We start from the raw sequence: 17,984 nt of genomic DNA, 5'->3' as shown, positions 1-17,984 counted from the left end.
AATATATACACTGGCCATAATACCACCTTCTCCTCTACATATTAGCAAATATATCTTTATCAATCTCGTAAAAACGTCGAAATATAAATTATTGTAACGTATATTTGCTAAATACTTTCTTGATAATATGAATATGTATTATTTAGAACAATCATATAATTAATTTAATACTTAATGAGTTAAAAAAATATAAATGGGATTTGATAATAATGTCGCTACATATTGTGTTACGAAATTTTCCATAATTCATCCCCATAGGAAACTCTGCTTTTATGTTCAATAAATCGCACGATCCTACAGAACAGTACCCTCCTCGGAAAATAGAGCGTATTGCCAAGTTGTACCAAAATATCAGCTCGATCTCAAGCCGAGCTACGAGAATGAGTCCCGAACAAACGGGTGAAATCAGTGACCACATTGGATATCAGAAAGGCCTCAGGGAGATCGGAGCCGCTAGAAAACTGCGTTCCACTGTTCCGCGCTCGGCGACCAGACGGTTATGAGAAATATGAAATCTGGTTCTCACGGATTCTGAATGGGGTACAGGCCGTCTCTCTCGCGCATAGACGCTCGCCATCTCGCTCGCTCTCGCGATCCATCGCTCCACATGCGTATCGTGGGAGGATCTCGAGACCCGCGGGTCGCCCTTTGTGAGTCCGCCAGCAGGACATTGTCCATTGAGAGAACGGGCAAACAGGTCGTAGAGAGAGAGTTGACCTGTCCCTCCCGTCCCTTTTATTCGCGCTCCTTTCAAGAAAAACCCCTTTCCCCGATTTTTCAATCAAAATAAATCATATAGGCATACAGTTATGCGTCCGCGAACATACAGCTGCATTGCTTCGTGACATGCGACTGCTTGGACATCACGCGGATTCCGTATTCGCATCTACCTCGTCCCGTCCCGCCGTGTTTTCGAGAGTATTTCTCAGGCGTGCATGGCCATGCGTGGCCTTTAATGCAGCGCGCTATGCGTTTCACCTTTCGTGAGACTCAGCTTCGACGTTTCTCGCATCTTCGTGGACTCCTGGGAACTTCGTCGTCGCGTCTCCAATCGCCGCCGCAATCGTTTTCACAACTGCGTCGCGGCTTTATGGTAGACGTGGGAAGGCGACCGACGATACGGAACGAAAAAATTCCGCACGGTTTCAATTTTAAAATTTCGCAAGATTTCATTTGAGTGACCAATAATGATTAATTAGAAAATAATTGAAAAATGAAAATATTACACGATTATCATACATTTTTATGTTTCAATCATGCATAAGAAGTCAGGGATTATTTGAAATCTGATTATTATTAATGTTAATATTATATAAATATAGATAAATTAATGTTATGCAAAATTTGCGTTGGTGCGGAAATATATCGTTAAAATCCTGATAGGCCGGCGCTAACATGATACCCCATTCAACTAGGATCACGGACATGTTTTTCATCCAATGATGATGAAACCACGCACCAGTGATTCGCTTCCATGTTGGCCCACAGTGCCTAACAATGACGGAAAAACAAACGGCGGGCAACGAGAGCGGCAACGAGGATCGCCAATGAAAACGCGACGAAACGCAAAGCGCAAAGCCGTACCGTGGCTTTGTATTGTCCAGCACCGTGGTTTCACCCTTTTCCTCCCACATCCTCTCTCATCTGCTTTCTCTCTCGCACTTGCCCGTTAATTAGAAAGTTCCGCGGTAAAGAGACGAAAGAGGATGGGAGAGGGATAGGGAACGGCGGAGGCTGGGGTTCGTTGTTACATTATTCAAAACGTTCCTCCCCCCCCGCGACGAAACTCCACGTTACGCCACCGCAAAACATCCAAATGCGAACTTTTGACAACGCGCGAAGTGCCGAAGCGTGTCACGCGAAATAATTAACGATCGCGCGAGTTTTCTCGGGCGAGAATTAATGCGCGCGTGGCTCGCGAAGCTCGTCGTAATTTTCGAATTGTGCATCTCCGACGCGTCGCACGGAGATGCCATAGTTACGAACACCATACACCGACGACGCCTCGGATTTGCGAAGTGCAAATTTATTCGTGGCACTTCGCGACTGCCTAACATTTTGTTTGTAACTTTCCGTGCGTGCCCGCGATTACTGGACCAAAATTACTGTATATTATTTATTTTAACATTGCAAAACGATGTTACTTCTTCAGAGAAATTACATATCTGTTAAATATATCCAACTTGGGCTCTTTTGTATTACTTTGTTTACACGGAAAAAACGATTTTGCTGAAGTATTTAAAAATTTAGCTAGATATGGATCTGAAAATTTTGTTGGACTATCAAAATAATTACGTAGGAATCTCAAGCATGACGAACAACGCTACAAAAAGTTTTAATGTTCTAACAACAAATTTGAATGTTCTACATTTATTTGGATGGTTCAAAAAAATTATTTTCAGAACCGTATTTAGTTAAATTTTCTAATACTTCAACAAAACCGTCCATGTACTTTTCTACAAAAATTATCTGATTATTGGAATTAATTTAAAAAGATATGGTTACTTTTTAAAATTATATCAAATTATTTCACCGACTTCAGTTTTCTAACAAATTTTGTTCATGAAAATGTAACTCTTTATATTAGGAGGATGATTATATAGTGCGTAATATATATTCCAATAATTTTATCGATGTTTTATAATTGATTCGTGCTAACGGAAAATATTATTTGCATCTTGCGTTCCTAACGAATCCTAAACGATGTCGCAACCATTGTAATTTCCGCGCGCGCGTCCGACATTAAGTGCGTAAGAAACTGTGACCCCAATCTCGTTTTTTTATAATAGTAGCCTTGCATTCGGGGCCTCCTGAGGATCTGTCCTGCAATTGGTCCGGTCCCGTAACAATGGACTCTCCTCGGCCAGTCCTTCACGCTTTTCTCTCTCCTTGTCTCGATCGGGCTAAAAATCGAGAACCCCGCCGTGCAATTCTACGTCTCGCAACCAATCGAAAGCCCTTGTATTTCAAAGCTGACAGTTTTTCCACGTTTTATTCCGCCTTCGAGTCGTCGAGCAATGGCCGGACGTGATTTCTCGCGTCACCTTTTGTTTCACCGCTTTGCCTCAGTCTCGTCTTTTTGACCATTACGTCACTCCTTTATGTCGCCCATTATCGCCTTGTCAAAGCAAATATCCGATCTGGCTTGCCGACCCGAAAATCACGTTCGACAACGTCATTTCCCCTTCCGGCATTCAATGACATACTCCTTATGCTATAGATCAAAGAAATCTAGATACTAATATGATTTGTCAACATTTAACGGGGATAAATATATTGTATTTACGTGCTTACAATACAAATGCAAAATATTAATAAAAATATTAAGGACTATGTCTTTTTTTTTTAAACTTGTTAATAAGATAAAGCATACACTGAACCAAAACTACGTAAATACAATAAAATATTCATTGAATTATGAAAAAATAATGAAAATTGGTCCAATGAATTCTCATAATGATTTAGATTATAAAACTATTACTAGAATTCATTGCAAGAATGATTATATAGTTGTATAAATGAATCCAGTTATTGTATCAATGAATTAATAATACATTAAGTGGGACATTAAGTCGGACATTGATTAACGATCATTCATTGGACCAAAAATGAACAAAATTTTTTTCAGTCTAGTCAAGATTTTGGTACAAAGTATTTAATGAGTTTGGTCTTAATTCTATATAAGTATAATCCCGAAACTTCATTTTATTACGAAAAGTAGGATAATCCGAAACTTATATTTGATGCTATGTTGTATTAATGCTGATTAACTAAGTAGCTCAAGGATTTCCAAGAAAAGACCATAATATGAATTTGTACTCATTAGTAATATCACAATTTGCATTAATTTTAACGCATTATAAAATATAAAGAACGTAACATCAAAGAGATGCTTGATGCCTATCGACACGAAGGCTACAGAGTAAGATTAAGAATCAGTTCTAACGTTGAACAACCCCATTGTATTGTTGTTTCATTATAGCAATCTTACTGCGCGGAAACATTAAGAGCGTGGGGACAGTTTCGTAGAAACTCGGCTTCAGACACTTCCTTGGTAAATACGACTTCCTCAAGGTCTCGCCGACGCGATCAGGAGGCAACGAACCCACCAGGTATCGAACGCGTACACCTCGCGTGAAAAGTAATGTTCAAGGACGCGTTCAACGAAAAGTAATGTTCAACGCATTATGCGAGAGATCTTTTTTCCTCCCTTCTAATTACGTGCTTCCGGTATTCCGGAGCGGTTCCGCGAGTGTTCCCATTAAGAAACGGGAAAGTAGACTCTCTGGTCGAAGCTTCTGCGGGGCCAACGTTCGCCGTGGGGCCAAAGGCGAGAGAGTACAGAGAAAGAGAGAGAACGCATAACTAGATCCAACCTCGAACCCGGCACGACGAGTCCAAGGGAATATCTATAAAAGCATCAGGTTCCTCCCTATTCCCCTGAACTTGGTCTCCAACGCATCGTATTTATAGAATGCTGCGAGACGCCGTGTATACGCACCACGTGGTTTACATACGCGCGCCGGTCGTAGAGGATTAGATTATAACGGGTGGCCACGGAAGGAAATCCTCGGATCAGTAACCTAAGAGAGCTTGCACATGTTTTCACACATAATATAAATTATCACTCTGTTTAATACTGCTTTGTAAAACTTAGTAAATCGTAGCTGCTTCTGTAGGATATATATATATGCCCTGAGAAGTATTTACATATGTATTTACATATACAATATTTACATATGTATTTACATATGTATTTACATATGTAAATACTTCTCAAATTTCTCTTTACTTTAAATTTGAAGAGTGTCTCATTAATTTTCTTCATTTGTTATCTAAAACAAAAGATAAAATGCTATAAAAAAAATTGTTCTTATAATTAATTCTCAAAATACTTCTTAACGAATAATACGTGACACGATTTGTGAAGAAAGACAATAAACAATATCGTGCAGAAGTAGCTACGTTCATGCGATATGAAGTCGAGAAAAAACAGATAAAAAGATCTTAATTAGATTTGTCTCACGGATTCACTTGTGAACCGGTCAGATCAGATTGCTTCACGGAGGGAGATGCGCGGAAGTGACCCTTGTCTGGTGACCTACGAGGTGTCGTCGGTGATCATCCGGAAAGGGGACCGGCCACCTTGTACTTCCTAAGTGGAAGGAGGCGCTTCGTAGTGACCCTTGGTCAGGTAGCCGGTGGAGAGTCGGTCCATCCCCTCTTCCTGCTTACCGACAAGTGAACAGCCGACAAAGCGTATAATAATACGAGCAGATTATCGTCTCGAAAGGTGTTCGCACCTCGGGAGGAGGGTCTCGGACAATAGTGGACAATGGACCGGGAAACCGACACCGCAAACAACATAAATTTTCCTCGCAGCACCTCCTCGTCGCATGGACAGTCTCGACTTACCGACGGACACCTCCGTGCCCTTCTTTTTTTTACAAGTGCAACTCGATGCTGTCCCGATGCTTTTCTTCAGGGCGACCGTCTTTCTCCGCGGCAAGATCAGCTGGCCACCGTGGACGCGCTTGTAAATCCATTATTTTGAATAAAAGTCGAAAAACGACCCGATCCTCTTCAAAGTCTATTCTATCCTCTATAGAATCGTTATTTGAAGGGACAAAATATTTTCGCTTGTGGCGACATTAAGACGATGAACGGGGATTTATCTGCGACGCATAATAGCAAATTATTTCTCCCTCTTTTCTCGACCTCCTAAATATTTAATCTCGTTAATGGAATACTTTCCGTTCCGTTGAGAAATGAATTCTCAATAAAAGTTTAAATCAACGTTGCGGATTTTTTTGGATATTTCGCTTATCGCCATTCTTTAATTATCAGCCAAGTTTCTAAGTTACAACTCTTCTTACTTTGCGCAAAGTATATGAATATAAAATAAATGTAAAAAAAGTAACTTCTCGAAGAACTCAGTGCCGATCTATGATACATCTCAGATTTATCAGTTTCATAAGGTATCGATCGTATTTTTCCGTTTATCATTTATATCCGCATTTATCGTAAGAATACGACCGTTCGCGCACGGTTTCGCGATCTTAACCCCTTTTTAAGAGTGGGTGTACCACGAAGGCCAATAAGTCGGGTCGACGAGTCTCGCGAACGAACCAGACGACATCGTATTTCAGCCGAAATTGCCCACCGGCAGATTGGATGGACGATATACAGCCCCGTTGTTGCCGAGTTCGGTGAAGACGTGGAGAAACTGTATCGACGTCGTCTGTCCTGGCAGTAGAATCAGGAGGATTGAAGGAAAGTCCGATGAGTAATTAATGCCTGTCCCATGTAGTCCGCCCCATTTTCCCCTAACTAGTAACTAGTTCGATGCTCCGTATCGGAAACATAGTTTTCCTGCTTCACCTCGCCAGTTTCTTTTTGGTATATTTCGTATAATCGTAATAATTAACGTAACGTGAACTAGTCAAGCTTCCTTCGTGGAAGATTGAACAAAAAGCTTTAATATTTTCGCGCACATCATATATCTGCTAATTTTAGTGGACCGAATTGATATGATCAAAATTCGTGGAATGAGAAGATATTTAAAATTAATCGTCAGCGTGTATTCGTATTTAACTTTATTCCTCTTCTTACTCTTATGCGAATTTTAAAATTTAAGTTTTTACATCTTGAAGTTATTTCTTTCTTATTCGCTGTTTTTTATTCTCGCTATCTTTCACTCCATTTTATAATCTATATTATTTAAATTTGCGGAAGCTTTCTTTTCTTAAAATAATAATAATATGAGGGAAAATTGTTTCTTGTTTTTTTTAGCTAAGAAAAAAGCTTATCAAGACAAGTATTAACATTCAGTAGCGAACATCAATACGATATCAGACGGTGATGATAAGTGGTGCCATCTCGATGTCGGTCTCTGAACCGATTTCTCGAATGCATTATTAATTAAAATATATTAATGAGAATATTATTAATTCCAAGTCTCCCACATTAGTCATACGACGATGAAAAAGTTTAATAGAGGTATCGTTATTGATTAATAACGATACCTCTATTAAACTTTTTATTAGATCAATGTATGTTACATATCAATTGAATTATTTGTTCATCAAATACAAGCTCTTCAGTATTAAATATCATTTTTGTTTCAAAACTTCGATTTGATTATACTAAGATATTGATAATACTATTACGACGTTTTACTTGATTAAATGTAACTGATTCAAAATTTGAATTCTTTTTTCTATATGGAATAACACATTTATCTATTACATGCGTTTTCTCCGCAAAGTAAGCTTGCAAGCTTTTTTTTAATCAGTGTCATCGTGCGTAAAAAATCGAAAGTGCCTTCGCCTTACCTGGTCGCGTGCTGGATCCTAATGCTAAGAAGAAGGAAGGGAAAGGACAGAGAAGAGGGATCGTGAGAGGGAGACGAAGGAAAGGGTTCGCCACGCGCCCGACGCCCTAAAGGTTAATCTAGAAAATCAAATCAAAGCGGTTTTTTGGTCGAGGACTTGCCGGAGACGCGTTAGAAGTAAGAGGAGAAGTTGGATCCGTAAGAGGACGGAGAGAGTGACGTGAGAGGAAGGAGATGCGAGGAGGCGACGAAGGGCTTCCGACGGGCTGCGCATCAAAGACAATATTCAACACGTACGCTGTACGCAAAAGGCGCATATGCCGCGCACGTGCCGGCAGGGGGCAAAGCTTTAGCGCTCTGTTTGCTAAATAACATCCTTGGGAGTACCTCGAGACTAGATACAGGGCGAGCAAGAAACCCTTCTCGCGGGTCAGCGGGTGTAATTGCGCGCTTATTAACCTTTGCCGCGCTGCATTTGCGTATCAAAACAGAAGAGCTTCGCTTTAAATTAATATAATTAATTTTCGTGCATTCTCGAACTACTTCTGCGTGTCAATAAACTATTGTAGATCTGTAGTTGTCCACATTTTCTAGATAATTATTTTTGTAATAATTACATTTTTAAAAAAGATTTTTGTCTGACGTAAATATAATGATTCAAATTTTGATAATTTCTCTGAATAATAGTCAATACATCGGTCAGAAGAAAATTACTTCGAAAAATATTAACGCTACTTTGTGAAAGTAATTAAAAATGATGATCGTCATTCATGACAAACCGAAAATGCGCATAGACAAAGTCCCGCGTGGCTAGTTCAAGAAACTTTCGACGATGAATGACAATGCGGGCTGGACAGTTAATTAATCATTCGGCTTAACACTTGAAGGCTTATTGCGTTGTTGCGATACCTACTGCAGACTCTATTGACTAGAACATTATGTGGTTATCACACGTAGTCAAAAACAAAACGCAGGCGGCGAGTGATTTACAGCGTTAGATTGCAGGGATTGCAGTCTTGTTGTTAAGAATTTGCATATCTTGTTATTCAGATTTGCAAAAGATTTGCGATAAAATTATGGTCTTAACATTACCTTGAATTTTAAAAAGGTTGGTAATAATTTAAAATTTCATATTTGGGAAAATATGTCTGATATCTTAATGCCGCTGTTTAAGAAATGCACATACAAATATATATAATGACAAGCTTGTACATTATTATTATAGGACACGATATATGAAGTATTCATGAAAGTTTCTGCTATCAGCGCAATGCATAAACAAATATCTTTTTCATATTGTTTTTAAAATTAGATAACTGAAGTCTAATAAGTTTAATGTATTAAGAGAATCTTTATATCAACTATTCTATATTTAACCAACTAATATGAAAATTACTTAAATTCTAAAGCGTCCTGTTTGAAGTACAGAATGCAAGTGTACCTCCATTTTACGGTAATTGATAGAAGAAGATTTAACGTTTTGTTATCTACGATTACAAATCTTATAATACTAATCATATAGATTGTATCAGCCATCTAAAATTTTCGCTTCGAAATAACAAATGACCCATATCTATAGAGTATAGAGTTAAATCACACTTGTAAGTCAAATTAGTTTTTTATAATACACATTAATGAATTTTATTCTCAATTATCTTATTAATTTTATGTCTTGTTAATTTTATATTCCATTTTTTGGCAACTTGCGCTGCATTTTCCTTTCGAAACGTACAACGACGTTTCTTGCGACGGTTGCCGTCAACTTTGCGACAATTCGTGCGGGTAACCAGATAATTTGTATATAACACGCATCTCTTTTGCACGGTGCATCATTATAGGAAAATTATTTATGATAGGATATGATACACATGCCGTTCGATATGCGCGAGTAAATACACGATCTATTTACCGCCGCCTATCTACATATGATACGCACGTAGGAGGGGGAATATGGGATAGCGAGAAAGCGGGTAATCAGGCTGCAAGCACGCAACAAATGCATCATTTTGTGGAAGAGGATAATATCCTGCATTTGCAAACGCGAATTTAAAGGTTAAAAAACTTGAGATGAGATAGCTCGCCCAAGGGTCGCAAAGTTTGTCGCATTTCCTTTAATTATTGTGTAATTGAGCCTTCATGTATTCTGGAAATTCTTTTTCTACCAGTCGATCGATCTATCCGCGATTGGAAATTATAAAAAAAAGGGAGAGGTCTCACTTAACGCCAGCGGAAACTCACCTTAACGCAAACGATAGACGATATCGTTCGCGCCATCATCGATTCATCGATATCAAATAAGATATGATAGAAGGATGAGGTGAAACGAAGCACATCCATCATCATTGTCGCATCTACGTTCATGAGACCGTCACTTTGTCGTCAGCCGTCAGATAGTTGGCCGAGAAGTAAATAGGACTTTCTTAGTTATCGCGGAAAGAACGGTTATTTCTTGGCATCGTGTTCTTGGCATCAAAATCAGTTCAAAATAAAGAAAAATTGATCCTGATTATAACAAATAGTTATTGATTTGATTTAAAGAGATCTTTCGACACTGACACTGTCCATGAATTTTGCTTCTGGATGGCAGATACGCAAACTCGCGAATTCGCGATCTTGTTCATTGCGATATTGTCATCTTTCTCCTCCTAATCGCGACGATCGATCGCGTGCCATTATCGGATCTCACCGTCTTAGAAACCCATGGCGTTACGTTGTTCGTCGTCACTCGCGAATCGATATGGTCCATTGATCTATCGATCGCTACGCTACCCTGTGACGAAGGTCAACCAATAAGAGTAATCGGGGCGTAAGGGGATAATCGGTGCCGCAGAAATATTCCGGTATCTTTTCGCGGCGGCGTCATCGCGCGAACTAAAGAATATCGCAGTTGTAATTAAGAAAACGGAGCCGCCGCCGCCTTTTTTCCGCCGTTCCGTGGAGACGAGGGGGTGCCTCGCGGGCGTCGCGGGGGTGGGTGTTACCAACGGGGGGTAGCAGTCGCGGGGGTGGAAAAGTCTGTGAAAAACGCGCGCATGACAATGCCGCCCTTTCTAGCCCACCCCGCACCTTCTACCGTCACCTTCTCCTCCTCCTCCTCTTCCTCCTCCTCCACCTCTACCTCCTGCTTCTCTCTGACTCCTTCTCCACCACCTTCGCCGCCTCCACACTCCTCGCCTGGTGGGGGCTGTCGCGAACTAATTAAAAATTCAGCCGACAACGAGTTACCCGAAGACGTTGCCCTTCCATCCCTCTTTTCCCTCTTTCGCTCTCGTTCGACCTCTTCTTCTCCCTCTAGTTCATTCATTCACACACACACACACTTTCTCTTTCTCCTTGTACCTCATCTCCCCCCCCCCCCCCCCCCCCCCCCCCTTTCTTCTCTCTTGTACTTAACTTTCTCGCGCTTTTCGTAGCTTTTTTACCTTCCCTCCGTCGTCAGCCACGCGACCGCCGATCCTTTTCACTTTTTTTCATTGCACCACACCACGAGGAACGGCCGCGCGCTTACCTCATCGACAGGTTGCCTTCTTCATCGAGACTCGGGTGCTTTTTCCGAGAAGACGGAGTTAATTACCGGATCACGACCGGGATACCGACTCGAAAGACTTGTATTATGACTGCCGCATTCAATTCTTTTCCCCAGAAAGCATCGCTTGCCAAGAAATTAATCGCAAGGAGATCTGATTTTGAAGTTCGCCGTTCTATATCGCTTTATTTTTATTATACTATGACATAGTTACCGACGACGCATAACATCAGTGAATCGAGACGGATCATAAAATGATTAGGATCGAAGTAGAATGTGCTGGACTTGCGTGACTCGATTGAAAACGATTTACGACGATTCGATCACGGATCGGAAGGATTTGCCGCCGTTGAGCAGAGTTTCTTGTTACAAATGGCACGGATTTGTCGGCGGCGATTAACAACCAGCAGGGAAGAGATTACTTTTGATTTGCTCTCGAAGAAAACTTAAAACGAGTTACATCGACATAATCGAGTGGATCCGCAAATAATTTTGCTCTTGATTAACGATGTTTTAATGTATATTGATACAAAAAATTAATATTAAAAATTTCTGAAAAGAATGCAGAACATCTTAATAAAAAGTAGGAAATATTTTGCGATTTAAACGGAAAAAAATTTATTTTACTATTTCTACACTGAGAAAAAAATATCTTAATTTCGAAGAAATATTTCTTTGCTCGTATTCAAACAAATTATTACTTTGGATCAATAAAAATTTCTTTGAAATTAAAATATGTTTTTTAAAGTAAAAAAAATATCTTAATTTTCATTGATCCAAAGTAATAATTTGTTTGAATACGAGCAAAGAAATATTTCTTTGAAATTAACATATTTTTTTCTCAGTGTAGCATTTTCTTATTAGTATTAAAAATTTAGCATATACACAATAAGTATAAAACGGAAGTCTAAAACAGAATGAAAAATACCAACTTATGAAAAGTATATTTGTTTATTGAATTTCTGTTGAAAGAAATCTTTTCGAACAAGACACAACAATATTTGTGTTTTGGATATTCATATGATCAGTTGGAATTTGAAGGCTCATTCTGTGATTTTCTAGGAGCTATTGTTTTTTTTTCGTTAATATAGCTATATTAATTTCTTTTATTTTCTTTCTTTGATTCCTAATTTCTTACCAGTTTTTATGAAGACATAAATATATATTTAAATTATATATGAAATTAATTAACGCTGTGATGAAATTAATCTTGCTATTTATTCTTTTAAACATTTATCGATCCTAGTTGTCGAAAACATTCACAAGTTTTGTTTCGAAACAATTGGATCGAGAGGTAGTGTGTAACAGGAATTATATCATTTTTAATCTAATCGCGTTATAATAGGATACATTATCGAATCTAATCTAATCGTAGTTTAAGTGATGAAGCGGTATATATAGAATCAAAATATAGTAAGTTTTTTTAGTATTTTGTAGCAATTTTAGCAAACAGATTTTAATAACTTCATTGTTTCTTGTTGCTCGAACCGCGTGGCCACAATAAATACGTCCGTAAACATGATACATGATTTTGAGCGCATTGTCTTCGCAAACGTGACAAATATCATGCATTTAGCGTGTGTCTAATCGCGTGTTTTCGCACCGTCGCGGCGTGAACATTTCGCCACGAATATTTCGCTTTCGTGTCAATTCAATCCGAAGTGATTCGCGCTAAGTGACCAATGATATCGAACGTGTTATCATTCTTTAGCATTCTTGCCAAAAATTACAGCGGCACGTAAACACGAAAAAAAGAGTTCGTATTAACGGACAAGCGTGACATTTCGTGGAAAATGAGATTTTTTGTTGTCGTCACTCACCTTGCGCGATCCTGACCGCGGGCATTTTGATCCTCATGGTGGCGTTCGCGATCTTCGGCTCTCGTCGCGTAACACTATTTTTTGAAGAACGAGCCTCAGCTCCGGGAGTCCAGGACGGAAAGGGGTTGCAGTTGCTGTTGTCGTTGGGACCAAGAGCCAGTTGTTACCTTCCGATCTCCTGAATCACATCCGCGGAGACGAGATGAGAAAGGAGGAAGCGACAAGCGCACGTCGGTGGCAGAACGACAGGACAATGGACCCGATCCCGATTTCGGCCGTCGTCACGCTTCCGCCCTCCTCCCTCTCACCTCCACCGCGTGTTTTCGCCCTCCGCGAGAGGGTCCATCCGATTTTTCCCGGGATATCGAAACACTGTCCTCACTGTCCTTCTTTTTTCTAGGGACACGCCGTGTCCAGTTCTTTTTATCGCGAATCGCGCTCTCTTACGCTATTATCCGATACGTTTCGCACACCTGATCACCGCAACCTGGACACTTCTTCGTCAACTAATATCGGTCCTCATGTTCCTCATTGGTCGCATCTCTTCGCGACTGTATCGCGTTCACTACCGCGATAAATACACGCGACATATATGACACCGCGACTCCGCGAACGATAGTATCGATACCAAGCTGACCGAGTGACTAACTGACCGGAACGTTCAGCTCGCACAGGTGCGGGATGACGTTTACGTGCTCGGCCGGCGGGAACGGTGGCACCTTTGCGATTGACAGTAGTTCTGTACGTTGACTCGTCACTGACCAATTTCCCTCTGGCACCTGCGAAACCGATGTTGCGCCGACACGCGGCACGACCGCAGGCAGTTTGCTCGCACCAAACGTGGTGTTCGTCGCCGTGATCAACAGAGTTCACAGCTCGATTCCTCGCACAACGAATTTATCCGGAATTGCTTCTCGTTGACTGTTCGCTCACTACCGTCACCTTCGAATCTCGCTGATACGGTCAAAGTGAATAGAAGAAAAAAAAAAGGAAAATATAAACAAGAGTCCGAAAACGTCGCGTCGCGAGTGTCCCGCAGAGTCGCGACGCGATGTTTTGCGCGAGTTCGATGAACCGAAGTTCCCAGACGGTCGTCGTCCGGTGATATCCTCGAATCCTTTGACGTCTCTCTCTTCTCTTATAGCTTCGTTTTGTTTTTTTTATTTTTAATTGCCGGCAGTCGGCGTGTTGCACCCGCGGTCCCTGGACCACGCGCGATCACGGTGACGTGACGTCGACGTGCGACGATACCGCGTCCTCGTTGACGTACGACCTCGGCGGACTGGTGCGGCTGTCTGGTGCAGCGGCCTGATGGCGACGGCGCGGGTGCTGGATGCCTGATGCCGGCGTGGACCAGAGCGACGACGGTCCAGCATGGGTCGTATCGCCGAGTGGACTGTGCCGGACTGTGCGCGCCTCTAGTCGTGTGCCGTACGGGACCTGGTGTGTGTCGGGCACTGCGCTCGCTTCGGACGCGCTCGGTTCGTCTCGGCGCCGAGGCCGGACACCCCACGCGCTCTCGGGGTAGTTTTCACCCCCCGTGGTGGGGGTAACGCTTCCTCTCTCTTTCTCCCTGTCTCTCGCTCTCTCCCCCTTCTTACATCGCACTCCCTTTCTGCACCTCTCCCCGATTCTTCTCCCTCGCTTTCGCTCTCTCTCCCTTCCACGGCACTCGCGAGCATTCGTTGTAGCCGCGTACACCTACAGATTCATATACACACACCCGCGCGCTCGTCTCTCCTCGTTCGTCGCCTGGAATCCAGATCCACTCTTCTCTCTTTCCGTTCTCCTCTCGCTCACTGATACCGGCGTCGGTGTTCGTCGTCCTTGTCGCGCGGGAGATAACCGCGAAGAGGGAGATCACGTCTTCTCTCGCGAGTATCTCTAACGCGACGGGTAGTAGGGGAAAGGCGCGCTTTTTCCAAAACGCAACCCTTCCTTCGCGTCGTGGCGCGAAAGCGGCGGATACGATTTTTCCGGCACGTTCCAACGGACGCGAGGGACCAACGGTTCTGTATCCGGCGCGAAAAAATCCACCATTGCATACAGATAGCTCGGAAAACAAGTGTAAAACTCTATGTTAGACTAATATTTTTTTAATCGAATTTTGTATTTATTTAATCTATTTTCGATAAGACAGTAATATTCGACAATTTACTCAACTCTTGCAACTATATTTTCAATGTTTAATAAATCGTAAATTACGTTGCGATTTAAATTTCTAAATCTGACAAATACATTATTCGTACTTCATTACAATCTTCTTGTCAATTATTCTATATATGTATTCATGAATGCAAATGAAATAATTAAATGAAATACTTTATAAATAACGACGGTTCTGATGAATACAATTCAAATGAAGAAATTGTTTGAAAATAAAAACGCAAGTCTTCATCGCGATTCAATGCTGACCAGGCATTTAAGTTCCTGCAGTAATATCCAAACGTATTAATGTTGCTTGGAACGATGCCAAGTTTTCGTTGCTGATCGTTGCCGCACTCGTTACACCCGCAATGAGTTTCTGTAGCAGAATTTTGGCGCGCGTGACAAATTGCTTTAAGCTACTTTTACTAACTACAGAAGACTTTTTCAAAGTTGCAAGTCCAACTATACCTACCTTATCAAAGCACGAAAGATAAAATTTATTTTAATATCATTGATTTAAAAACTTAATTATACTGTCACAATACATAGCACAATTGGTGTAATATGCATGAGATGTTAATTAATCTTTCGATTCGTTAACGATTAAAGTTAATTTTTTTTAAATATATACTTTCTATATTTGTGACATAAAATAAAAAGACTGAATAAGAAAAATTCAGATAAATATATAATATGTAATAACAAATTTAGATATTTCGCTACAGTTTTTGAAATTAGTTCAGTTTTTGCATTATTATCGCTTCATTATAAAACCATGTATTGAATGAAAAGAAAAAAGGTATCCCGCATTAACCGACGCGATGGTGCTAAATGCATGGGTCGCAGCCAGATTTACGAACCGATCGTACCAGCAGTGCAATGCACGCTCATCGTCCCTCGAACTCGCCGTAAACACACGGCGTCGAATCACAGAGAAAGCGGAGAGGAGCACACAGAAGTACCTGCTCTCTCACATTAATTATTCCGCGACTAAAACCCCTCATTCTACTCTCTTGTGGGATCGATATCCGCGACACGGATCTTTCTACATCGGGATTACTCGCTGGAGGATCTCGATCCTGCGACCAGCCGAACGGGATAAGATGCGAAACTGCGGTAGGGAGAGAGCAGAGAAAAGAGAGGGAGGAAGTAAGAGAGAGAGAGAGAGAGAGAGAAGAGGTAGAATGGAAAGAGACGCGAATGTGCCTTACATTATCCTGGATACGAGACGTTCATCCGTCTACAAAGAGACACCGCGGTCGCGATAGGAAGTTCGAAGTTTCAAAGGAAGTATGTACAACGTACGCTATACGTACGCGCATTCGTGTATCTCACGTATTCAGGAAGATTACGTATACACGACGTCGTGTCTCTATCATCTCCGATCCGTAGTGACGGACCACGCATAGGATGCGCTCTTTAATTTTCCGCCGGGTGAGGAGGTCGATCTCTTTTCTACTTTCCTCGAGTCGAATGATGAAGAGGGAGGAGCAGGAGGAGAGAGATGGGCGCCGAAAATGCTTCCCAGGCCTCAGATGCAGCCTGTCTTCGGCCTGTTTCTCTGGTGGAGGCGTCTCTAAAGTGACTTTTAACAATCTCCAAAAAATTATCTAGTGCCCTAAGCGTTTCGGGCCTCTGGACAGTGTTTCGTGGACCCGTACGTATCTCGGCCAGCTCATCTGAGAAAGAGCGAGAAAGATTTTGAAAAAAACGAGAATTTAATTTATTTTTCGATTAACTTTGTGAATTCTGCACTTGACGCCAAACTTAATCGTTTACTAATAAATATTACAAAAAGGTATATTAGAATTTTCCTAATCAGAAAGAAAGAGCGACAAAACAAGAAAGGATACAAAATAGTACCGCGATAGCTTTTAATTCTTAAAAAGTCTGACTGTAGAAGAAATTCACGCTTTAGTTTTATATGAATATAATTTGATGAAGTATTTTTACAATCCTTTTTTAAACGAAAAGAGGTCAGAGATTGCTTCGAACTAAGAATAAATTTTTCTTTTCACCCAACAACATGGTCAATGCGGCGATATCGTGATTGCACCTAATCGAGCTGATCTCCGTGTTCAAGAGAACTAGTTATTACTATTGCGGTTGCCGAACGTATATAGCGCAAAAAAAACTACGCGATTTCACAATAAAGAGTAATGAATGCACGGCACGCGGATCAACAGCGTAAGTTTAAACCCGGCGAAGTGTTTCGAAGATTAATCCGCGTTCTTTACGATGCTTGCATAAACGTTGCGAATTAGCGCTTATTTGAATCTATTATCTTTTCTCCTTCCGTTGAGATCTCTCCATCGATGACTTTGCAACGAATGGTTTTCAGAAGCGATTCGTTATGCTCAATCAAGAGAATTCATTCGAATATGTTAGATTCATGACAGGTGCATTTTGAGACTGATACATAATGAGATATCGTATATAAGAGCAATCACATGCAGTAATTTATTTGGTGTATTAAATGAACTCGAGCTGTGTAAGTACGAGCGGTAGAGAGTGTCTCCTTCGGTTAAATTACCTGCACCAGATGAATTAACGAATCCAGATCGCGCGAGGAAAGTTTCCGACGTGCAATTTAGCGAGTGCCTTTCGCGGGCACCGCATCGGAAGGACCGCGCGCATTTATACGATGCGCTTGCGAATTTATATGCGCCGCATCGAGTTTGTACATCTTATTTACGGCAGCGCTAGATAGATAGTATCGCCCGTTCAGAATGCATAAGTTATCAAGCGGTTTATTACGGGCACACACGTTAGGATACTCTTTGACTCGTCCTACACTGGTAGAAGAAGAGAAGGAGGGAGAGAGAGAAAGAGAAATAGTGCACTCCAGTGCACCTCGCACGTATCTCTAGAAAAGGCAACGATCCGTTGACCCGTGTGAAACTCCCACATTCATTACTGCGGGGCCACTGTATTCCGGACGACCGCAAGTTCATAGAATTTTTCCGCACTCTATACTTCTTGACTCATGCGTGTTTCTGTGATTCTTCTTTAGACTTATACGTAGACAGCGCGATTCCCCAACAAGACGCTTTTTCTGTAACCTCCAACGAAATAGATGAATAGAGAGAGAGAAAAAGGATTGATAAAAGCTCAGTTCCGGCAGATTATGAATACCTGAAGTTTCTCCAATTCTAAA

At 41.2% G+C, this 17,984-nt stretch overlaps 1 protein-coding gene across 1 annotated transcript in view; it reads right to left on the bottom strand.

Annotated features, from left to right (window-relative positions):
- Cph (BCL11 transcription factor chronophage) overlaps window positions 1-13,306 on the bottom strand; it is a 34,493-nt gene extending 21,187 nt beyond the window's left edge. Inside the window, exon 1 of the mRNA XM_018446770.1 lies at window positions 12,680-13,306. Coding sequence (XP_018302272.1) covers window positions 12,680-12,716 — 37 coding nt within the window. The 5' untranslated portion in view covers window positions 12,717-13,306. The remainder of the gene's footprint in view (window positions 1-12,679) is intronic.
- Window positions 13,307-17,984: the final 4,678 nt, after the last annotated feature.

The sequence above is a fragment of the Mycetomoellerius zeteki genome, unplaced genomic scaffold (genome assembly GCF_001594055.1).
Source record: "Mycetomoellerius zeteki isolate Tzet28-1 unplaced genomic scaffold, Tzet1.0 scaffold188, whole genome shotgun sequence".
NCBI classification, from domain to species: Eukaryota; Metazoa; Arthropoda; class Insecta; order Hymenoptera; family Formicidae; genus Mycetomoellerius; species Mycetomoellerius zeteki.
Note: the sequence above shows the minus strand (reverse complement) of the source record. Positions and strands in the feature narration are given on the sequence as shown.